The sequence below is a fragment of the Strigops habroptila genome, chromosome 2 (genome assembly GCF_004027225.2).
Source record: "Strigops habroptila isolate Jane chromosome 2, bStrHab1.2.pri, whole genome shotgun sequence".
Lineage (NCBI taxonomy): Eukaryota > Metazoa > Chordata > Aves > Psittaciformes > Psittacidae > Strigops > Strigops habroptila.
The window spans coordinates 113,173,091-113,198,278 of record NC_044278.2 but is presented as its reverse complement, the minus strand read 5'-3'; the positions used below and the strand labels follow the sequence as shown (position 1 = coordinate 113,198,278).

The 25,188-nt window shown below is 42.4% G+C and overlaps 1 protein-coding gene across 8 annotated transcripts in view; it reads left to right on the top strand.

The window, feature by feature from the left end:
* Positions 1 to 25,188, top strand: part of FAT3 (FAT atypical cadherin 3) — a 409,819-nt gene that overhangs the window by 173,305 nt on the left and 211,326 nt on the right. For all 8 annotated transcript variants that reach the window (XM_030476635.1, XM_030476640.1, XM_030476638.1 and 5 more), the window contains exon 3: positions 16,302 to 16,616. In XM_030476635.1, coding sequence (XP_030332495.1) covers positions 16,302 to 16,616 — 315 coding nt within the window. The remainder of the gene's footprint in view (positions 1 to 16,301; positions 16,617 to 25,188) is intronic.

Here is a 25,188-nt window from a genome sequence, read left to right as displayed (position 1 = left end):
TTTTGCAATTTAATGGTAGCCTGGGGTGCTGTATTAATTTTACTTTACTGCTCCAAGAGGCTAAGATATTGCTGTTCAGTTCTCTCCCGCTTTAGTTTAGCATTACTCCGTGAGATTAAAATGACTGCTTGGTAGCTGGAGCTTTACTCTTTCCCTTCTGTTGTGTTTCTGACTCTCTGATACCCCTCCGTTAAATAAAGCAGAGGCACCTGGCTGCTGGGAGTTATATTAATGTCTGTCAAGAGCTCCTGAAGTGATGTTGTGTAAGGTCTAACTATTTTCTAAACAATGCCATCCTTCAAAAACTCCTGTACACTGAGTCCTGGGGGAGGGAGTTTGATTGCAAACCACCACATTGGTAATTATTCTATCTGAAAGCAAAAAAACAACTGACTGCTGAAAGCTGCCTTGTATTTTTTCTTCTCGCTGGCCGTGTCACCCTATACCCTCCCAGGGTCAAAACAAATCTAATTCCATCTTGTAGCAGAAAAAGCAAATAAACCCAAAGATATTAGTATTTGTTACTGGGATTTTGGTCCTCACCACAGTATGTCTATAAGGTTTAATGGAACAGACTTAACAGTGTAATGGAACTGACTTACCTGTTCAGGAGTCGAGTTTTGAATTGCGCTTTCCCAAGTAAGCTTTCCTGAAGGAGCCAGCATTTATCAAGCCTGCTGTCAGAGTTTTAGTGCTCAGCACTGGACAAGTGGACACGTTACATCTCAGTTAAGAATGGAAGATAAATGGGTGGCAGTAAATGGAGTTCATAGGTTAGAGGCATTTAATGGAAGAAATGGAAATGAAAATTGGAAAACAATCTTAGGGATCTTGAGGAGATAAGAGCAAAGGAAACACAATTAGAGGGAGCCATGCTTCCTCCTGCTCTTGGATCTGGGATAATTTCCTGGGCTTTGTTTGGTTCGGTTTATTGCTTCCACAGTCGGTAAAGTTGCATTATAAATAAATAATTGAATTCAATTTTATTATTTGCTTATACTGATGTGTTTCAAACAGTGAAAAAATATAATCTCCATTTCAAAATTGTGTATAAATAGACAAATAGACATTTCTATCTTAAGTGCAGCTTACCGATTAGCCCTAGGCAATGGGTATTTCTGAGTGTTTAAGAAGTTAAAGCCTAAAATACGAGGACATTTTTAAAAGCTAAAATATTCAAAAATGCAAATTCAAATGCTAAGTGTTTATGAAAGCTTTGAACTGCATACAGTGATGGATTTTTAAGGCAATCCATGCAGAGAAAGCATACTATGCATTTATGGTCTGGCTATTTACAGAAATGAAAATAAGTCACTTTTTCTTTTGCCCTCTTTCATTTGGAATATATGTATCTGCAGGGGCATGTGTATGTGTTTTTATACATACCATATCTGTCTGTACGTATATACAGTATTTCACCAAGATGAATGAGTGTGATAAAGTGATAGAAGTCGCTGCGGTGCATAATGAGCACTTAAGGGTTGTGTCCACAGCAAAGACCTTATTTGATGTGTCTTATTTCATTAGGACTCATGCTTGTGGTTTCCCTCAAGGGATCACACAGTGTATATTGGTACTGCAGCATTTCATTATTTACTTTATCAAGACGCTGACTTTCCCCGCCTCTTTAGGGAGCTTAGTCCGCCTCATCATAAAACACTCTAAAATTGAGCTGCTGCAGTTTATGTGCATGTACATATACACCAGCTGGGGAATGCAATACTTACGGCTACTGAGTTCATCAAAGCCTTGCCCTGAATAAGCAAGGGAGCATCTGGGTGGATGCTGATGTCTCAGCACCCCTTGGGTGCCAGGCTGCCCACTCCACTTCTCAGCGTTTTGGGTAGATCCACATCTCCTGGAACAGGGCAGGGAAAGGTGGCAGAAAGTACCATGATTCAGAAGAATCTGGTAGTATAAGGGCTGAGTTTTCTGGTTTACATGAAAGGCTGCATTTTGGAGAGCAACAGCCAGAGCACATTTATTTGCTTCACTCTGTTCAGAGCCAAAAGGAAGCACCCACCAAGTCACTGGCACCATTCCCAGTGATCATGATAGGGTTGTCCGCATTAAGGCTTTTATGTACTGCTCTGATTTGCCACAATCCCTTGTGTATCTCAGCTTCCCACTCCCTTCTGTTTTCTTGTCTGCAGAAAAGTGTCCTACCAGTGGAAGATTTTTTGAAGACAAATGTCAGACTAATGTTTCCCCAAGCTTAAAAGAATGGTGCTTTCTACCAATATACTCCAGCATATTCCCTTGTACTCTCTGAAGCTTGGCTTTATTATCACACAGAGTATGAAGAGTGAAACAGAAGTATAATCATGGTCTGCTTGTGCAGGGTCTGTGCTAGGTTTGCCATTTTAACTCCAGCTCCATTTCCTCTCTGCAAGGTAGAAAATTAAAGTTCTGACTATCTTACTGATCATGTGCAGGTTTTTCCCGGAGTTACTATGAGGTTGTTCAAGGGGTTTTGGAAAACAGTGCAACATGGAAATGAATTCTAGCTCTTTTACTATTTGCAATCACAGATATGGCTGTAGGTGAAGTGACTCCCATGCTGTTGTGGTTTAAGTTGAAACCAGGACACATGCAAAGCTTGTAGCTGTCTCTAAGACCTTCCTATTAGAAAGATGCTTAGAAGCATCTGGGATTGCTCTTGGCAATTTCTGTGGCTATTTTTGCTATACTAGGAGAGAGTCAGTTTAGTTGTGGGTGATCTTTGAACACTTATGATTGTCTTTGGTGAAAGATCTGTGCTGTTGGGATGGATGTTGGGAAATGAGAAAAGGAGGTTCAAAGAAAGTTGTGGGAGCAGCCTACCGTCTTCCACACGAAAGAAGACCATGAACACTCCCCTCCCAACTTTTAAGGAAGGTGAGAGTGTTTGAATTACATTGAGGGCAGGATTTTTGGGTCAGTGAAGTGCAAAAAGTGACTTAGGAGCTGATGATTTCTAAGTAGGTGGCTCCTTGGCCAGCCCATTTGGGCTTCAAAAGACTAAACTCTGCAGTTACTTCAATAGGGCTACAGTGAAATTCAGCATGTAGTCAAGGACTGGACTGGACTGTCCTGCCCTTTTTGCTCATTCTGCAGGTCTGCAAGTTCAGGTCTCACTTAATGGAAGAGCCAGATCCAGTTCATCAGTGGCTGCCTACCTTGCCAGCTCAGAGGAAGGCATCAGGAGTTTGCTCTGTGGTTTGTGGTATGAATTGGTAGATAGCAGCTTCTTAGCCATCAGTTACCCGCCACGCACAGATGGTCGTGGCCCTCCTTGGTTAATACTGGGATGATAGCATGGGTGCAAACATGATGCTAGTTTAGTTTCCCTGCAGAGGTTCAGCATCTATGGAAAGAGTGTCTTATGGAGACTGCTTTGTGGAGGGTAATTCCCCATTAGTGAAAGAGATGTAGGGTGCAAGAACCATTCTTGTGCGTAGGGGTGCGACCAGACCTGCTCTTGTGTCTGCTGAACAAGGGAAACTGAAATCCCAACACTTCGCCAGCAAACAGCAAGAGCTGTTCCTAATCTTCTTGACGCTGACAGGTGATTTGAACAAAATTTTGGCCTTCAGGCAAACCTCTTGTATTATTTTCTGCTGCAGCCACTGAAATGTCTGCCCAGAGCAGAAGCAGCAGCTTGAGGTGGTTTTACACCCTCTGGGCATGAAGGATGAAAGGGAGGGGATGTCTTCTTCAGCCTCTCTAGAGAAGAGAGTACACCTAAAAGTGTACTTAGGAGAAATGGAAATGCTTTTCTTCCAGGCAGTTTAAAGCAGTAGTCCTGATTCAAAACAAATCATCTCTTTTTTGACATGCTGACTGTTTCGTACCCTCGCCCCTCTGTGCAAAGCCAGTGTGATACAAAGGAAAAACATTTTCTGGGCCTGAGGAAGAGTCCTCCAAATAGGTTTAGATAAAACTTCAGGTTTTAGTGCATCCAGTCTGTGTTTTGCAGGGAAATGCAGAGTGTGTTGCCTTGCAAAACTGCAAGGTTCTGCTATAGCATCACTGGCAATACTGATGAAATATATACTGCTTGGAGAGCCCTTATCCGCTGGAAAATTCACTCAGATCGACACAAGGGCAATTGATTGTTTCTACAAAGCCACAAGGTTGGCTGCCTGAGAGCCTCTTGTAATCATAGAATCATAGAATGGTTCCACCTCAAGCACATAAGGAGTCCAAGCTGTTCAGTGCCTGCCGCCCCTGCAGTACAGGTAGATCCCTTCCAGTTCTCAGCCTGGACAGAAGCAGTGGATGTTGCTCCAGGCTCACGAGCTGTCACAAACAGCAGATGTGCTGCTTTTAATGCCTTGCACACATCACCAGAACAGGCTCTTTGGTTTCTTGCATGCCCTCATACATGAGAAGACACAAGGGGCTGTTTCTTGGTTAGATGTGTTTCCTCCCCTTCATTGGGATGGCAATGCAGAGGCTGTTGGTCAACCAGAGTGGAGTGAAGTGGAGATGGGCAGGTGGGAAACGCTGCAGCATCCCAGTACCATCCAGTCAACCTCCTCTATCCAAACTCGTCAGAGACAACAGCTGGGCAGTGTTCACAGATCCGTGGTGCTTAAAGCCAAAAGAGACAAAATCATTTGGTTTAATCCCTTTTATATAGAATCATAGAATCATAGAATAGTTAGGGTTGGAATATCTCTATTATATATCACTTTTATACCTCTTTACTGAGTGATTTTTCTCTAACTAAAGCATAGCTTACATTAGCCATGAAATGTTTCTCCCCCAGCAGTTTGTAGCCCTCATTTGCAGATGTCTAGAGATAGGAAGAAATTGTTCCGGGAATTAATCACCTGCTTTAGAAAAATAAATAATAAAGAAGGATATCAAGCTGATTGCTAATTTTATTTTCCTTGGCTTCAGTTTCCAATCATTAGATGTTGTTCCACCTTATTTTGTTAGATTAAAGAGCCCTTTACTTCCCAGTAATATTTCACCGAGAACTTTGCATGGATTTTTCTCATCAAGATGCCTCTCTATCTTCTTTTTAATAAGTTTAGCAGATTGAAATCGTAAACTCTCTTACTGTAAATCATTGTTTCTGCTGCTTATATTGGTTTTGGAGCTCTTCTCTTAAAAGCTTCCCCAATTTTTTGATATGCTTTGAAAAATAGACTCCAGAGTCATGCATGGTACCTAGAAACACAGAGGAAACACAGCTGTGCTGTGCAGGGGGTTACATGGTGCGCTGATGCTGGCTCTGTGCAGCACACTCCCCTCTTCCCTGCATTGTTCATGTTCAAGTGCAATGTAGCTCTTAAACCCCTTTCAGAGGTATTCTTTCCTTTTTGATTGTTCCTCTGGGTTTATAATTGGATAGAAAGTTAAAAGACAGATTTCAGGGTTAATGTGACTTTTTTCATAGGGTTGGCCATTTGCTGTGACTGAAAGAAACAACAACAAAGGGAAAGGAAGATTACTGTATTTTCAGTATAATATATAATAATACTCTATTTCCACTGTACTATATATAACTAAAAGGTGAAAGACATTTACTAGGTTGAATATTCCCAACAAAAGACACTTATTGTCTGCTCTGGTCAGCCATCCCAGGGAAACACTACAGTGCTGAGATCCATCAGAAGAGCCAGTGCCTGTTTATGTTGTAATTGAAGCTAGGGAACGTCAGTACTGCCTTCCTCAGTATGAGGGATCACTCTCTCCAGGGCAGCCTCCCCCAGAAACCAGGCTTCCCTGTAGATCTGCATCCACTTCCCTTCACCTTCCTCACCACCACCTGTAGCAGATTGGCACAGATTTTGCAGAAGGGTTCTCAAAACAATCTCTCATACTGTAGGCAGTACAAAAGATACAGAGCTCCATGTAAAGGAAGAGGACTCTGTACAGAAGTCCCTTTGCCAGGACTTTTCTCATAATCCTTTTAAGTATCCTTTGCCTTTTTCTCCATCTCTTCTTCCTGCTTCAGCTTTGCTCCACTTCTGATCTCATTTCTAAAATAACCAGGAGCAAACCCTTCTTTTTAAAATAGCTTCTTACTCCTCCTCGCAGAGGACAAATAGGTCCGACTTTGATCTCTTTGTTAATGTACTAAAGAGGATGTACAGCAAATCTGGGTTACGCTGGGCATTGGCCAGACCCTTTGAGAAAAAATGCTTCATACAAATAGGTTATTATCGATGTTTAACAGCTTTCATCATTGGAGCTAGCAACGTGAGGATTTCTGCTGATGCCATCCCCATGTTTGGTTTGGTTGGGAAGGCTGCAGAGGTGGGCCTAAGGCATGCCAGAGTTTTGTAATGCTGGTGGTGCTCAGAAAACAGGGCAGAACTCATTGTTTGCTGTAGGGACAAACAGATCCAGAGGGATAAATGCATACAGAGAGGTTATAATATTGAAGAGAATTCACAGTTTGTAATTCATGTGTGGCTGGAAAACCAGTAGCCATAAGTGCTTTAAAAAAGGTAAATAAATGCATAATCAATCGAGTGAAATTATACCATCAACTGTTGTTCTTCTGAGTTTCATTAGGCATGTGTTCCCACAGTAGATCTTCCTGAAAGCCTTTATAAAAGCTTGAGTTGCCTGAATTTTGCATGGCACCTGCCACAGTTGCAAAAATAAACTTTTCATTTGTTTTTCTTGCCCCTTTGGCTGAAAAGTTGATCCTGCACATGTCCAGTGAATAGCACAAGGTTTATCCCATAAATAGGCATCGTATTTTGCTGTGCCTCTGAGATCGAAGAGCAAGGTGGATCTACCACCATTAAAGGGATGCCAGCAGCAGCCCCTGATCATAAAAGATGAACGACATGGCTCAAGCCATGTGGGCTGGCAGCACATCTCATTTGTCAGAGCACTTGTCATAGATTGTCCCGTTGTTCTCAGGCACTTTTAGTGAGTGGGAAACAGTACATGGCAGTGGTTTAGTCATTGCTGGAGCTTCATGGCTCCTCTCAGCCTGGTTTTACTGCAGGGTGTTATTGTATTGTTTGGCAGTGGTGGAGTGAGTTAAGTTTTGACAGAAATTATTCGTAAATGAGAGGCTCTGTTTATAGTACTTGTGCTTTTGAAGGCAATTTGGTTCTTCCAGAGTTGACTGTTGTGGGTTATTTGTTTATCTATGTAAGATTATTTTTTTTTTAACATCCAAGCAAAAAAAAATATTAAAGGAAGATGGATATGGATATTTCGTTAAATAAGTAGAGGGATGTGATGGAAGATACAGAAACTGTAATAAAGCCTAGTCAGGTAAAAATGTTGGCACATCTTATTTCATTTAATTCATAAATGGAAGAAGATAGAGAATTTATTTGACTAAGCCTCTGTTTTACTGTATTGATGATATGTTTGGAAAATTGCTCTGGAATTGATGTGTAAGTGACCTTGAAGATGCTGTGTTTAAGTGATAGCTTATTTTGAGGTGAAGTTGTAAGCCTTTTCCCTCCCTCTCTGCCCCAAATAAAGCAAGCAAAGGAAATCAGTAGCACTGAATTTAAGTTGTATGAAGGTAAAGAAGAGAGAATGTCATCTCGGAACTCAAAATATAAGTAACCTAGAAGGTCAAGCACCTAATCTGAGATGTGCCTGGATTTCAGTGCCATTAAAATTCTGCTTCTCTAGGAAGCCTGCCCTCATGGCAACAGTTCTGCAACCTTGGTGCCTGTGTTGGGACATGTGGGGAGCTGCGATCAGAACTGAGAAAACCCAGTCCCTATGATGGATGGCACTGCTAATTCAGTGTACCACATCTACCCTTGGAATCACATTATTAATATAGATATAAGTATATATATATACACACACACTCCATATTTGTGGTTATTCAGATATATAGCTACACAAAATATTCATACATTCATAAATATTAATATACTCTTATATATTAATATAGACAAATATGTAAACATACATATATATTCTGAATTATTTGATTGAGGGCGCACTGGACATATCTAAACTTGATTATCACATTTGATTAGTTGAACCTCTCTTCTACCTGTAGTAAATGAAATACGTTTGTGTTTTGCAGCCTGAGGCAGGCTGGCCAGGGTCCCTGCTCAGGCAGGGCACCATCCCCAGCCTGGTGTGAAGGTCATGCCCATGTCGTGCTGGTGGGGCTGTACCTGATTGAATGACCCCTGCCAGACCTGATCTGCAACTGTACTGTGCATCCAAGTCACTTGAGTATCACTGACTTCAGCTGGGCTGTTGGCTGGCCCAAGACCTCAGAGGAAGTTTCATATGTACCTGAGCTGGATTTCAGCCCAACTAGCCAGGCTTGGTCTAAACCATTGCATGGTGGTGGTTTCTTCCATAAACAGAAGTGATTTATAGCCCCTCTGTACACCCAGTGCTGTGTGCACAACAGCAGCAGTGGTCCCTCCTTTGGAGAGAACCTACACTTGAAATTGCCCCTGAAACACATGGTGGCATGTTGTTTCCAGTAAGATTTATAAACTGTATATTATCTACCTACTTGTCGATTACATGAGGATATATTACATTTACTAACATGTTGAATGTTCTTGTCACGAACCCGGCTGGTTGTGATGTTGATGATATTGTGTGTAATAACACAGTAAAAGGTATATTTGCAGGTTAATCCAATGTCAGTGGAAATAGCATTGCTGAGGATTGGCTTTCTAATTCTATTTTATTGCTCTGGGAACTCAGATAAAATATTCACTGCAGAAACTGCATCTTGAGGTAGCTGTTTGTTACCTCAAATTTGTACATTCAAAAAACAGAAAAAAAGAGAAAATGAAAATTTAAGCCCTGGACAGGATTATTACCTGTCTTGTGTTGTTTGACAAGCATGGTTTATTATATCTGTTTTATATTTGAACCAAACAAAAGAATATTAGGAAGTTCTAGGTACGTATAGCCTCACAAAGTTAGTATTGCTTTTGGACTCGTTCCTGGGCATGATCTAATCTCTATTTAAGTCAATGGGGATATTTCCTTTCGCTTCAATAGGAGCTGGGTTTGCGTTTTAATATGCATTAAAGCCTACGAAATTTGTGCAATAAAATGAAAACGGGAGGCCACACTTTGCACAATGGGGGGTCCTAAATGAAGATGCTGAAGTAGCATTTAATCACCAGAGTAAGGAGCCTGATTTTCAAAGCTGCTGGCTGTGAGCAGTGGGGGGGATGAGTGATAAGTCTCCTTCATGCTCCAGTTGAGTTTGTGGCTGATGTGATACCGCTGTCCGTATTCAACTGGCACTGGTGATTCATGGCTCGAGAAGACTTAAAAAGGGGGTGAATATAATGTGTGGTTTATTCTGATTCCCACTGGCTTCGGTGGCCCCATTGTGCTGAATCAGATTGGTGTTAGTGCTCAGGTTCATGTCTTGGTTACACTAAAACTGTTTAATCCTGTGGGTTATATTTACAGTTTACCCTTAATGGAAACAACAAAATAAATATCTCCTGAAAGAGGTATGCACTCTGCTTTTATACACACAGAGCCATTCTATGTGAAGGGCCTAAATTAAAAAAAAAAAAATATATGGGTTAGGCTTAATGTTAGCTTTCAGAAATCATAAATTTTCTTCCTTAATAGAGTGTGAAATTCCTGTCTACAAATCATAGCATTTTTGTTGATTTTACGTTCGTTGGTTTGATGAATAATGGGCTTGCAGCATTTTTAAACTTTTCCTGCCTATGATAGCTGTCTGCTAAGTGTCCTTCAACAATCACGTGTTTGCTCAATGCAGGGAATCTGGATTAGCTCTGACAATTGCATTTACACTCACAAATTTCTCCATGATCCCCCTGTGCAATGACACGTAGGGGCAGGATCCGGCCGGAGCTTGGGGCCTGGAGCATGGGTAGGATGGACGTAAAGCCTTCCTCTTGTTGCAGCTGAATGCGGTGTGGAAGCTCCTTCTTCACTCTCTGTATTTTAGACCAAATTTTGGATAAAATGTCATTATTGAGCAGTTTTCTTCTAAATCTGCATTTATTTATTACTGTTTCCCCAGCAAGGCAATGCAAGTGAGGAACTTTGGCTGATGGCTTGGTGACAGGCAACGTGGTGTGTTTACTGCCACAGGACTCACAGTGTCTTTGATGAGGCTCATGAATAATTAGTAGCATTTTGGAATCAGTGATTTTTTTCTTTTCTCCCTTTAAGGGATGAAACGGAGCCCCAAGTACTTTGCTGTCAGTAGGCATTCCTGATTGCCTCATTCCTGTCATTTTAATTCGGGGACAAACCAGCTTCTACTTTGTAGCTGGTTTGCATTGAGCCCTTTGTTTTCAAGCTGGAAGAGGGAAAGGCAGACTTAGGGCTCTGGAAATGTGGTTTTGTAGCACTTTGCATGGCAGAAGCTGACGTGGCCCTTGCACATATTGAAGGTGACTTTGCAGGTGCCCTGGGGCTGGAGTCAGGGTGGTGCATCCATCACCCTTAGTGCTTCAGTCACCTTAAAGATTATATATTTTAATAGCTATAATTACCACTAAGCATTGCAGTTGCACTAGTGGCTTTGGGTGGGAAGGGTCATGCTGCACTCTGGCAGCTGGGAACATCTGGATTGTCACCTCTGTCCTGCACTGCAGCTTGTGCTGAGGACAGGTTCTGGCTTTAGGTTCTGGGAGGTACTGCCTCCCACACCTCCTGTCCTTCTCTGTCAGGCTCTGTGAATAAGGGGACTCTTCACCTTATCTGGCCTTTCCTAATTTCCCAGTCTGAGATGCAGGTTTGTGCAATTAACTCATATTCCTGAGAAGACATGAGAAGAGCAAGCAACATCTTGTCATTGAGGCTCTTCTCAATCGAACAACTGAGCTGATGGTATTCAGGAAGATGTCCCTCTGCAAAACCACTGCAGTATTCTGAAAAGGAGATAATTGAGGGATTTTCTATAGTACTTCTGTGTGATAGAAGTTTCTGAAAGAGTAGCAGATAGTTTCAAGTCAGTCCTATTTCTGTCTGTGCAGGAATTTCCTGCATCTTGTTCATCATTTGCTGAGAGTATGACTACTTACACTGGCAACTTCTGAAATTCGGGCTACTGAATCACTCAGGAAAACCGTATGCTACAATATGTTTTTTGTATCTAGGCCAATAACTTGGGTAGAAGAATAAGTTATATTGTCTTGTCCCAGTACTAAGATGCCAAATGATGTGAGATTCTGACCCATCCCTGGCAAGGAGTTGCTGCCGCCAGATGTCCTCTGCGTTGTGTAATTTGCACTCTCCTTTTTCTGCCATTGACTCCCAGGCATCAGACCTCAATTTGCTTTTCTCAGCTAGATTAAAGAGCCTTGTTACTCCATTCTGTCTTTTCCATGCCCAGCTTCTTCCAGACCACCAAGTTGTCTTTTAATCTTGCCTTGAGAAAGACTAAACAGAATTAAACTCCTTTCAATGTTTCCGCTCTTGAGAGTATTCGGGAAGGCCGATCTGACTTTTAGAAGGAACGTATGTGTGAAGCAGATATCCATGGTGATGGGCACCTATGTAAACACGCAGGCTGACAGCTCCAGTAAACACTCTCTTGCAGAGCTGTGGCAGGTCCATCTATCATGCTGCCTATACACAAAGTACTGTCAAATGTGTAAAGTAAACAAACAGGGCACAAAAAAGAGGTGAGGAAAGAAATAATGCTTTTTGCTAATCTCTTTCTGTTCTAAAAGCCTCTCGGGTTTCTCTTGACTGTCGTAAATACATAACTTTCAGGTAATTTTTGAGTGGACCGTGTCATTTGAAGTGGTCCTCTGAAAAGTGCAGCAAATCAGTGGCAAAGCAATGAGGGAAATCCAGTTTACTGATTCTTTGTCCACTTCAATAGCCACTGTCTTCTCATTCCCCTTTTTTCTTGCATTTGCCCTTCATAATGCAGTGTCTCAGTGTGTGCCACTCGCAGGAGCCATGCAGAAAACATTATCCCATTATTTTCCCAGGGAAAATAAGCCTTTAAGAGAAACAAGCACGCAACCTTTGCATTGATGGCACATTGCCATGCCCAAGGGCTGCACTTAATTTACATATAAATGTGCCCAGGATTTTAATCAGAGATTAATGCACCCTGTTGTTATTTTTCACTTACAGTGTTCGGAGTGCACGTGGTGCTTGGCGAATCGCATAGGGCAAATGTACTTGGAGGAATGCAGTGGCAAGCATATTGGTGGCACCGCTTCTTGGATTGATGGCTGGCTTTATTTCTGAGCCTGCCTTGGGCCTGAGGAAATGCTGGCTTCAGTCCTTCAGGGATACGGCAATATCTGGCCGAGGGCAGCATAAAGAGCTGGTTTACAGGCTGCTGGGTTGGGTTTCAGCTGCTTCATGTAGAAATGCATTAGTGCTTCTGTGGTGTAGCATCCCAGTGGAAAGGAACATCTGCTTTTTTCTGTCTCATTCAGAAATGCATCTGCAAAAGCTTGGAATTTTTGGGGTTTTAATCACTTTGGAATTTTCAGGATCTCTACTGGTGTTTCTTCTTACTTCTTGATTTGTTTGGCTCGGGTGGCTTTTTCATGTTTCTCTTCTAAGTAGCAGGCAGCTGGGAAGAGGGCGCCACAAAAGCTGTCCAAGAAAAGCCTTAAGGATGCTCCCAAAGGTCTCTTCTTCCCTCTGCTCTCCTGGCCCTGAAAACGAAGTTCTGTCTTTCTTTAGTATCTGTTAATATCTGTAAGCTCTTGTGAGACCCCACGTGGAATACTGTGTGCAGGCCTGGTGTCCTCAACATAAGGAGGCTATGAGGGTGGTGGGACACTGGAACAGGCTGCACAAGGAAGTTGTGAATGCTCCATCCCTGGCAGTGTTCAAGGCCAGGTTGGACAGAGCCTTGGGCAACATGGTCTAGAGTGAGGCATCCCTGCTCAGGGTAGGGGGTTGGAACTAGATGATCTTAAGGTCCTTTCCAACCCAAACGCTTCTATGATTCATCTGGAAGATGTCACCTGTACCTGCATGGAGAGATGGGCTAAATATTCAGTGAGAATCATAGAATAGAATCATAGAATCATGGAATAGTTAGGGTTGGAAAGGACCTTAAGATCATCTAGTTCCAACCCCCCTGCCATGGGCAGGGACACCTCACACTAAACCATGTCACCCTAAAAAGCATGTGTATTCTTTTTTTCCCTTCTGTCTTCATTTTTTTTTTTTTTCTATCACCCAAAAAAGCATGTGTATTCTTTTGGCTACTAACTTTAGATACATATTTGGGTAGACTGCAAGGAGGCACTTTGTGCAGGACATTTGAGAGGATGGTAGAATCTGTTCCTGGGGGGATGGGATGGTTTCCATCTGGAAAACCTGAAAGGAGCGAAGACCTTCTTTGTATTTATCAAGCTGCTGTGTGGTGGTGACAGGTGAAATGACAAGACATATTGAGGAAAAAGAATTAATTCATTTCTGGGACCTTTTAATAAATCAAAATTAAAAAGAAGAACTAGTGTAGCAGACTTGTTGGCAGTTGCTAACACTTGTTCAATGATCCTTTCCTTCTGAAATACAGAAATGGAAAGTAACTGTTGCCAGGAGTCATAAAATGAAAAAATTACTCAGAAGATAGATTTATTATCAGCTCAGGATTGGTGAAATTCAGCTTCATAAACAGGTTAATCGGCTAAAACCTTTTGTGCTCTCACTGGGGGAAAACCTTACTTATTTCAAATTTTGTTTAAAGATCTAAAATAATTCTTCTTGTCTTCTGAATAAATCACCATCTGTAGGAGCATTAATGTTCATCTCTTTTCCCTCATCCTTGCCCATGTGGGTTATTCTTTATTTATTTATTTCCACAGAGTCTCATTTATTATGGGCTCTTCTCACCCCTGCGATGTAATTTCTCTTCTGGACTTCAAGGCATTTTCATCACAGTTCACTGCATATTTCACACATGTTTCTACAGAAAGTCATTACATAGCACAGGCTGCTGCTGACCAGAATATTTAGAATACACACTGCCTTTGTCCTCCAGTGCTGTGTCGCTCATCTTTGTTGAGTGAATATATGTAAGAAAGAAAGATGTGGATATGGTATTGCTAGAGGAAGTCCTAAGCCTGTACATGGCTGGAATTGGTTATGCTCCTTTCCCCTTCCTGTCTATATGGTTGATGAAATGATGGGAAAATATTTGTCAGTTCAAACTAGCATTAAAACATAATAAAAAAATCCAAAAATTGGAAAAAATATTTAGAAAATTAAAAACAAAAAAAGTGTCCTATAAAACAAGTGCAAGTACATCAGGATTCTTTGTAGCACTGTGGTCAGTTCTGTACTGCCCCATGGCCGGAGCAGAATTGGATGGGGATGTCAGGAACGGCCTGATGCCCTGGGAACAGCCAGCTTCCCTTCTTGCTCGGTAGGCTTGTCTGTCTTACTGCAAGGGTGATAGTCCCTTAGGACAGAAGTTAATATTACTCACCTCTTGCTGCTACTTCTCATAAAAGCCATTTAGTAAGTTTGCTTGTAAACTCCAGTATAGAATGTGTTCTGCTGAGAAATGGCTGCACCAGGGCTGTTTGTATTGTTCGATATAAGCAGCTCTGTCACGCCATCGAACTCATCCCTTCTGCTGATGTCTCGTAAGCACAGGGACATAATTTTCATAGCTGCTATTCAAGAAATGAGATAGACTTAGCAATTAATTTTGAAATCAAAGGTCTTGTCTGAATCCAGTGTCATAAAGGGATTAATTGCTGGTATAATCTAAGAAGCCAGATTTGAGGCATAACTTGTAAGACTGAGGTTAAGGAATAATGCAAATAAATTACATCTGAACTTTACATACCCCATTAAGAAGGACTCCTGCTAGGACTTGCAAGGAGGATCCTTTCTTGGCAGTCCATGCTGTGCAGAGTGGCTCGGCACGGAGCCTGCACCTTCTTTAGCAGTGCCCAAAGCCTGCCCAAAGCACCACTCTGCCTAGTCCAGTGTCTTTAAAGCTTTTCTAAGACTTGATGCTGTCACAGAAAATCTCAGTGCAGTCTGATACTTGGAAAAAAGCAAACAAAAGCCAAAAAGGCACACACATCCCTTGTTAGCGCTGATCTTAGAGCACCTCTTTCCTCAGTGATTAACTGATAATGCTGTTCTAAATAGCATCAAGTAGCACCTGAGATTCAGGTTTCTTGTGTTCCTGTTTTGCCCTGCAACATCTTCACCAGTTTCCATCTACTAATGACATGCCTTGATGGTCTGCAAACTGTCCTTTTCAGTATTTCTCAAGCTTGAGATCCACTTTATTAATGTGTCACCCAAGTTTAATAATGCTGTATTAGGAGAGGAAAATGTTATTGGTATATGTGTGTTCTTGGTATATGTGTGGTGGGAAAGTGATGCTGGTGTATTTTGTCCTCTGCATTTGTGGTTAGTGCTCAAGTCAGTGAAGGTTTGAACTATACAAATATGAGTGGGTCTTATATTTCTAGAAGGTGTCTGTGGTTTAAGGCCCTATATCTGTTTTTACAAAAGCTGTCATGATTTTGGTGTTCGTGTCAGGAGGAGAATGGATTTCTAAACCACTTCAGGCAGAAATGAGGTGTGTGAAGTCCTTCATGGCAGGAACTGTCCGTGCATGGGAGTGGTACTTGGATGGAGTGGTGGGTGCCATGCATCTCTGCAGCTCTGTTACACACAAACACATTTTCTCTCATTGTTTCTTAGGACCAGGTAGGAAACCAGATGATGTTTTCTTGCACCAGTAGGTAAAATTGCCAAACCCATCCTTCCTCCATGATAAAAGAGGATACACTCGCTATCTAAGAGCTTCTACTATGTGAGCTTTTGATTGGTTGTTGTCCAGGATTTTGGCATTGTGCAATGTATGATCTCATTATTAAATTTACCATCTATTTTATGTACTTGAATGGATTTATTGTAAACTGCCATCAAGTTTTCTTCTTTAGCAAGGGCACTGGCATGAGCTTGAAAAGAGAAGCCACTTTCTATTGTGCAATTCATTGTCAGTGGTGATATCCCTCTGTTTATCCCTTGATGTTTATACAAGTTCACATTGCCATCAGAAAATGATTGATTGATTGATTGATTGGATAAAATGATACTGTTTCTTCTGTTACTCTGCCAGCTGCAGTCCCAGCAAAGAATTGGCTGTGACATTAGGACACTTATGAAGAGCCATTTCTTCTCCCCCCCTAAATTTCTTTGGACAAAGGATTGAGACGTTGAGCAGGGTTCAAGAAACAATGCCAAGTACAAGTTTCTGTTTTCATTTTCTGAACAACTTTATCTTTTCTAAGTGTGGAGTATTTGTTATATGCAGAACACGTATCAAAATAGATGTGATGTTTCATTGTTCCTATTCCTGAGATTCTCTGCTTGCTGTTTCTCTGCAGGAGTTATCTACACAGCAGATATTCTTGACCGGGAGACAACCAAATCCTACTGGTTAACAGTGTATGCAACTGATCATGGTGTTGTCCCACTCTACACTACCATTGAAGTCTACATTGAAGTGGAGGATGTGAATGACAACGCTCCTCTCACCTCTGAACCTATCTATTACCCAGCCATCATGGAAAACTCCCCAAAGGATGTATCTGTCATTCAGATCCAAGCCCAAGACCCTGACTCCAGCACTACTGAAAAACTGACTTACCGGATTACAAGTGGAAATCCCCAGAACTTCTTTGTAATCAATCCCAAAACAGGTAACACAATCTTGCTGCCTTAGGGTGGTGGGAAAATGCAATTTAAATATTCATGAGCCTTGCTCCCTTTGGGATCCACTGCCGTTGCATTGCTTTCCAAAGCTCTGTGTTCTGATAAGTTATGTATCTCAAGCATCTTGTATGTGTCTAAAGCATCCTCTTTTGCATCAGTACACAAACCCAGTAGCAGATGATGTGCTGCATATGTACTGCTGCAGCCATCGCTCTTCCGTAGGTCACCAAATAGCTTCTGGCTATTAGCCCTTCCCTGTGTCTGTAGGGATGAGCCTTTGCTACAGTGAGTCTGCAGAGCAATGCTGGGAAGCAGATTCAAGCTGTTGCAGTTTACAGAGCAATATTTCGTCCTTTGTAACCTGGAGTAGCACCGCTGAAAATGAGTGGCATGACAGTTGTCCAGCACATGTAATTAGGCTTCGCATTACAGTAGCTGGATGTAATTCTTCAGCTTGTTCTATACAAAAAGACAGTTTAGATGACCTAAAAGCTCCTCTGGCCTTTAAAAAACATAAAAACATCTGTATGTTTACATTGATTTGTAACAGCCGGGGATGTAGCCTGTGGGTGCAGTGTTGCAAATACAGTGTTTGTTTTAAGTTAAAGTGCTGTTGTTGGCTGGTGGAGCATTGCGGCCATGCAGACTGGCTCTGCACATCTCTGTACCCTCGGAGCCTTTGCTGAACCAGATGTCCTGGGTGTCTGGTTGATGAAGAAGTCATTCCAGTAGACATAGCCCAAGGTTGTGGATGCTCTGCTGGATGCGTGCCTGCAGGTGGTCCTCATTCCGGCATGTACCCATATGTCCCTCACTCATGTTGCATGGTCTGGAGCTAGAGAGTCGAGGGGATCTTTTGCAGCAACAAGCTGGTCTTTATCAAAGTAGCTCAGAGGATTCACACAGCTTTATGCTGGTTGTTACACTCCTGGTTTTGATTTGTCTTTTAAAGTTTATTTATATCTGCTGCAAATTTCTAAGCAGATAGAAAACCAGAAGGAATAGATCTGAGAGGGAACATTTTTAATTTGGTGTAGGAAAATGATACACTAAATAGGCTTTCAACATTTGGCTGGGCAATCCTATTGCAATGTGTGGCATAAGAAGGGGTCAGGATCTTTTCAGGCATAAGCCCAGGTGAAGAATCATGGAGTATGTATCATCACTGTGTTCAATCTGCCGAGCCCTAAGGCATATATCTCACTTATTTTTAGCACTTGAAATGGCCAAAGATGGCTATTCCATCTGCATTTCTTTTCTCCCTCCCCACCCCATAAATCCCATCTGGGCAAAGTAGCAGTTAGGACTCTGCAGTCTTTAATGCTTGTGCTTCCCTCCTGTTGGCTCTTCCTCAGAGCAACCTGTTCAGCACAGCTCTACTTCTCCATATGGCAGCCAGGGTGAGCCCATGACCAGGACAGATCTGGGCACACTGCAGCCCCACAGCATCCTAGCCTGGTAGTACACTCTGTGGGGTGGCTCTTTGTCCAATTGGAACAGTGGGCAGGGATACTTTTCCTTAACAAAGAGGTCTTCACTGTCACAGTTAACACCGAAGATGGTTCATCTTCATTTTCTGCTGTGGAAATTGCTGTCTGAAAACTTAAAGGCTTCAGGATAAGTAATGTTGCTTCTTGGGCAACTCCCAAAGGGTCCTTGTTGTGTTCACCTGGCTGGTGGCTGGCTGTGATTTGTCGTGGAGGGGATAAACCATCCCCTTCTACCACAGAAACACAGAGCAGTGAGAGCTGGGCAAGCTGGCCTCTTCTGGTGCCTTGTCCCAGAAAGGACATTTGTCATCTTAAACACAAGGATTTCAACCTCCTTTGGAAAGTATTGATGTGTGTTGAGCTCTGCCTGCCTAGCCTTGACATTGAGTGGCTTTCTCCCAAAGGGATGCTGATGCCTGAGGAATAAAAGCATAATGGATTTCCCTAGAAAGTACCCCTGGGGGTCTCTGGCCAGGTTCCTTTCAACCATCTCCCTAGAAGTGCACTAGTTTCTCTTAAGACAGCAATTCGCACTACAGTTGTTTTATACATGCAACTTCTGCATACGCAGGAGAGGTTCATAGCATTCTGGCCCTGCATGCTTGCTGGGATTCAACACAGCAATAACTCATGTAGTGCTTAGTACAGCAGCCCTAAATGTGACAGCGTGCTGTATAATCAAGATGAAAAGGTTTCATGTGAACCCAAATATGTGGCGATTGCTGCATACATGGGCTGAGTGAGCGTGCTCCTGCTGTCAGGGGAGAGCAGTCATTTGTGAGAAAGGGGATCTTCTATTTTCTGTGTCACTTTGGAAGTTTAGGCAGTGCCAGCAAACTGACATCTCACTCCTGTGAGTAATCAGGTGCTGAAGGCAGCATCCTGCATTTTTGCATCCTTGTGTGGGAAGCAGTAGAAGTCAGCCTCAACTGGAGACAGGGAGTTGGCTGGAGCGTTCGGATGCCTTTGAGGTACTAAGAAGTTACTCCTGTGCCTGACTGGTTGGGCTTTGCTAATGTGCTCAGGGTTAAACCTCTTGCTGTGTTTGCTGTCAGAAACAAGTATCCCCTAAATGCAGATTACTTGGAGGCTCAGGAAGGCAGGTGTGAGAGCAGAGTTTGGCTTCCTCCGCTGCAAAGAAGCATGGATCATGGTTCGCAGGTCACTTCCTTAGATTACTTGGCTCTATTGCAGCAAGAAATTTCTCACTATTGCTTGAGATTAAGGCCTTGGCCTCATGTGCCCTCTTTCTTATTTTTAGGACTTGGTGCATTGTACTAAGTTTTGTCACGAAGCACAGAGTGGCCAAGGCATGTCATGGCTTATGGCATGTGTCTGGTGGCATTTCAGGCATTTCTGCCCTTACTGCAGATGATGTGGTTATCTGCTGTGCTGATGGACACAGTACAGCCTGGGAAAGGTGGATAATCCCATCTTCTTATATGGTCCTTGCCGACACGAAGAGGAATGCCCTGAGTGTTGCTGCACCCTGCTTGTGGCATGTCCCTCTCTGTCTTTGCACAGTCTTGTGCTCCTTCTTAGTGGTTGTGTTTGTCAGTGTTGTTAAAGCTCACTTTCAGCTGCTTTATAGCTTGTCCAGGTCATGCAGATTCCCAGAGGCATGTGTACCACTATGTGTGTTGCTACCCGGTCAAGGCATGAAGCAGGGACATAGGGAGTTCCAGGTTTATTCCCAGTTTTGATACAAGATCATAATTACAGCCAAATTTTAGAATCTTAATTGATTATCTGGACAGCAGAAGCAATGATACTCCTTCTATGCCATGTCTATAGGTAGAAGAAACCTTTTAGTAGATAACCTGTCACTTCCTGCAGTTTTATAGAGTGGCACAGCTCTGGGTAGCTATTTTAGGTACTATCAAACTGCAGATACATCGCATGCATTTGGATCCGTTTGCAGGCAATCTTCAGACCTTTCAGGATTATCACTTGCAATTTGCTCTATGGGCTTTGGGGAGAGGAAGAGTTGCTCCTGCAGGAGCCAAGAGCTGCTAAAAAGCTGCTGCGAGCAAGACTTTGTCACTGAAGTCACCCGGGGCAGCTTGTGCTCTGCTGAGAGAACAAGTACACGTGTGTGGCGGGGGCTATCCCCTGCGGGCTTGAGGTTTAAATGGGTGCTCTGGGGGAGGAGTATGGGAACATGAGCAGCATTCCCATGGCTAGGTGTGGAAAGGCAGCGTGGGCAACCTCCCGTGAAGGTCTTTGTTTTCTCACCTGAATTATTTTTAATAAAACACAGCTGAGCATCACTTTGCGCCTCGGCCCCGCACTTTTATCTCGTGAGCTGATATTCATAGGTACAAGCACTAAGTGAATAATGTAGCACATGAGTACGTGTGAAACCATACATCATTCACGCTGGAGAACAAGGCTTCCTTGTTCTGCAAAGTGGTGGAGACTGCTGCCTAAATTTAGCAGGTCCAAGAGAGCAAATAGGGATTTTTCTTTGTAGTGGACAAAGAGGTATTGCAAGGCAGAGTTTTGTGAGGGGCTGGGTAACATGTTTTTAAAGTGACTCTTTGGGTTACATGACCACAGGGAAAGGCATCCCCCCGTGCCCTTGTTTCCCAGCTGCATTGTACATACAGCAGTGATGGAGGCATTCCCAGTGCTCAGCATCGCCAGCAGCTACGGGTCAGCCTAAACCCTGGTGTGGCAGCTGTGGGAGCCGTGGGTTCCCCTCTTAACCTGACTATTGTGCTGGGAAGGGCTCAGGGTTGCTTTGGCAGAGCACAGGGTTACAGGGCTTTGCTCTTTGGTGGGTAGTGTGTGATGGAGAAGGATGAGGAGAAGGAGGAGGAAGGCAGACCTGCTGGTCTGACAAGCTCCCAGCCAAACCTATAGGAGTGCCACAGCTGCCCCAAGCCAAGTGAGTTATTTTGGGGTTAAAGGCATGTGGAAGGAGGTAAATAAAATAGAAGATGGAGTTAATAAAAAAAAAAATTGATTGATTAGGACTGTAAATTCTTATTTTTATTGCATGTATACGGATGTTAATTTCACAGCACAGGGGTAATTTACTGCGCTGATTTATTACTTTTCCATGCTCTCAAGAAAACAATGAATTTTAATTCAAGCCACTACATTACTTTGTTTAGTGTTCCACATATATTGGACAAATCCAATAAGCTTCTCTTCAGCCTTACATAGATTAAAGAGATATTTTAACTAACATGCCAGCAAACCAAATTTCACTCTTGTGCACACTGATGTTAATGAATTTACTCTAAAATTATGCTGCTGTGTCTGAAAAATCCAGTTACACTTTGCTTAGTCTCTTGCTGGCATCATTTAAACAGAGGCACTCTCAAAATAGTATTTGCTGCAGTATTTAAGGCAGGATGCACTAGTGGGTTTAGAAATAGTGTATGTAGGTCAGTACATCTTTCCAGAGCAGCAGTTTTCTGCCTCTGGAAGTTGCCTCTGAACCGTCACATCTGCACCTAGATTTTGAAAGAGACTGGATATTTTCATGCTGAAGTAGTATTAATATTTATATAAGCTAATATGGGGTTTGCAAGTGTCAGAATTTAGTTGATACGAATGCTACTCTCCTCAGCAGACTGGGCTTTGCTTTCTTTGGCACTCACTAAGCCAGTCAACATAGGATCCTGCTGGGGCTGGATGCCACATTTGCCCTGCCTCACTAAAACAATGCTTCACCCTCCTGCCACACATCCTGATTCTTATGAATGCTTTTGCTTGGTTTATCCCAAGAAGTCCTCACACATCCTTGCTCTCACAGGCTGAGCCAAATTCAGTGCTCCGCTGCTGCACCATGTCCTGAAGGTTGCCAGCAGCATAGCTTCTGGCTACCCAGTGCCTCTTCTCAGCCCATAAATAAAGGTATGCCAGAGAGGTTTTTATGTTCAGGAGAGCACTCTTGGGACTCTGTGATAAATGCTTGTTCTCCAAGGCCCATGTTTGTCACGTGTTTTTCCAGCAGTGGTAAAAAGGTAGTTAAATAGTCCAGAAATTTTCAATTCTGCTGGGATTTTGCAGTAGATATCAACTCAAGGGGGCACAGCTTGCTCTGGTAGGCAAACTTCAGTGATCTCAATAATCCAGTTAGTTAGTAACATTCCTGCTGCACTGTAGGTGATGCAAAAGGCTGTATGGACAACAAATGGAAACTGAGGCAACTTAGTCCCTATTACAGCCTTGCACATTGGGTGAGGAGAAAGACATTGTACATTGGTTCTGTAAAGCAAGAATAATTTAAAACCTTCTACCATGTCATAATTGAAGGTGAATGATGGGACATTTGAAAAGATTGAACAAAATTACTTTCTAGTGACATTTCTAAGGGACTTTGGATCAACAATATCAAGCTAAACTTAGTACCTCTCTAGCACTGGAAATCATCTCTCTAGCACTGGAAGCTCTTGAAGGTGCCTGGTAGCATCTCCTGCACATGTGTTGGCCATGGAGCCCTGTTTAGCGGCTCTGTGTGCAATGTAAACAGGCTATGTAGAGCATGTCATGCTCACTGCCATTCATCCTGTAGGTGTTCTTGCAGTTCAATTGATGTGTCCAAGACCACAGAAGACCTTGCAGTGGAAAAAAACCCCATTGATTGTAGGGCTGTCCAATCAAAGGTGACTGAATTTGAGAAATAGGTCTCCCTTCTGTCCATGGTCTTTAATGCTGTTTGTACAAATGCTCTGCATCAACAGTTGCAGAGTCCAGCCCAATATATCCATCGCTGATATGTAACTATCTGTAACCAATATAGATCTTTTACAATGTAATTCCCTTAGCACATTAGCTGGCTTTCACCTTCTGTAATTTATGTTGTATCAACACATGCTAAATGATCTACTCTCTTCTCTTTCACTTATTTAAAAGCGTGGCTCTTAATGACTTCTTTATAATATGCTCACTGTTTAAAATCAAGCTTGTGATCATTTTAAAAGCTTGAATTTCTGCTTTTGGATGGCTCATTCATTATTGGATACCATATTTCCAGTGGTTTGAGCCCAGGGTTAGCAGCTAGCAAATCAAAGGACCATGGATGTCGAAGTTACATGCTTAATCACGGTGGGACCTAGAAGCCTGCTAGGCATTGTACAGCGTGTTAGACAAAAGTTCCTGCCTCAAGGAGCTTGTCATAATAACAGTAATAATAATAATAATGAAGAAAAAAGAGGAAAAGAAAAAAAAAAGGGGAGGAAAGGATGTAAATCATCAAATCCATCTGCTTGCCAGTGCATGTTTATTCTCTGGAGTAACTTTCCCGTTGACTCCTGAGCTGCAGCCCAGCAGTGACATGAACTCTACTTTGACTTCGAGTGAGTCACCTCGCCTCACTGTTTTTCTTTGATTGTGCAAGTGGAAATATTTTCTTACCTCATGTGATTGTCCTGGAAATTAGTTCACAGTAGACAGTTTGCAGATCAAATAGGCTCTGGAAGTGCAATCTATTGATTTTTCAGGCCTCTCGGCATTAATAGACATCCATGCACAGTCCTGTATTCAGAGGCATATAAAAACAAAGAGGAGCATCACTTCCGAAAGGGTAGGAAGATGAGAAATATAAAACCTTTTTAGATTAAGTAAGTATAGTCTGGTGGTCAGACCACTGATTCCACTGAAAATGAGAAAATTTGGGCTCAGCCAGCCCGTCTCTTCCTGCCTGCCTGGCAGCGATTCCATCCTTACTCCAGATGTGTTATCTGTGGAGGGGATAAAGGTGTGAGCTTCTGCACCTTAGTTGAGGCTACAGTAATGCTGCTATTAAAAAAATAATAAATCCAGCTTTATCATCTCTCTTGAACAGACCTGATTTCTGCTAGCAGTGGGGTTTTATTCCTGAAGCACTGAATACAGTGGAGATTGCTGGATGTCTCTGGTATCAAGTGCCTCTTTTAAAATGGCATTAAAAGACACAATACTTCTCGTAAATGCCGTTTCTTTGTAATCAGCAGATTTAAACATGGCTTATAGAAAATTTAACCTTTTTTTTAGATCTCCATGATGACCTTTTTAGTCCTCTTTTACAAAAAGAAGCTTTAGGAGTATTCCCATTGCCTTGGCTGGACCATTGTGTCCTCACTATTCAATGCATTATCAGTTTTAAACCTGAACTCGCCATTAGCTTCACTAGAGACTTACATCTGAAAGGTGACAGCAAAGCAAGGGCCAGTGAGTTGGTGTTTGCTGGGGGAGAAGGTTACTGCCTGATAACCTTCCTGCCTCTGCACCAATTCTGGAACAGCAAGAATTTTGCCACTAGTCTCATAAATCTACATTGTTGTACATTGCAGCAATCATTTATTATTTCCAAAACCACCAGCAGAGCATGTCTTCTGTCCTATTCAGAACTAACTTTGGCTGTCAGCTTAGCTGTGAAACTAATGTTCCTACCTCATCTGTCAGTCCAGTTTCTCTATTCAAATTTCCAGAATTACTCAGAACTGTTCAAGAAACCATATATCTTTTTCAGATGCTGTACTGTTCCTTCACTAATTTGTAATTAGGGCTGCTGCATTCACTTCCAAGTACACAAATACTATCAATAAAATTACTATCAATGGCAGAAGCATAGTTGAGATTACTGGGTGAAATTGTGTACCACGAGTAGTGCATCAGAGGCCTGTTAAATGTATGTACAATGCATATGCTATAGATACATGTCATATCCTGCCATACAGTGTTATGATAATAGTAGTGAATGCCCTGTGTTACAGTAATAGCTTGTGGTCCAGGCCTGAACTCTGGCAGGAGGAATTAGGTAGGTGAGTTTGGGATGCTGAGAGTATTGAACCAACATTTTTCCCTTTTGCTCAGTTGTGATGAATGCACTCAAATTGTCATCTTAGGACAGGTGCTTTAAGTGGCTTGAATGGTGTATCTTCACCTTATTGTGTGAACACTTTCTAATATCTCTTTATGGATTGGAAGTTAGAGGCAAGGATTGTAACTATAGTTTACTCTTAGTTAACATACAGTCCTTGGTGCAAACGAAGAAAGATGGAGGTATTTCCTGTCTGGGAGAATTAGATTGACCTATGCTGCATGTGAATATTAATGATTAAAAAAACAGCTG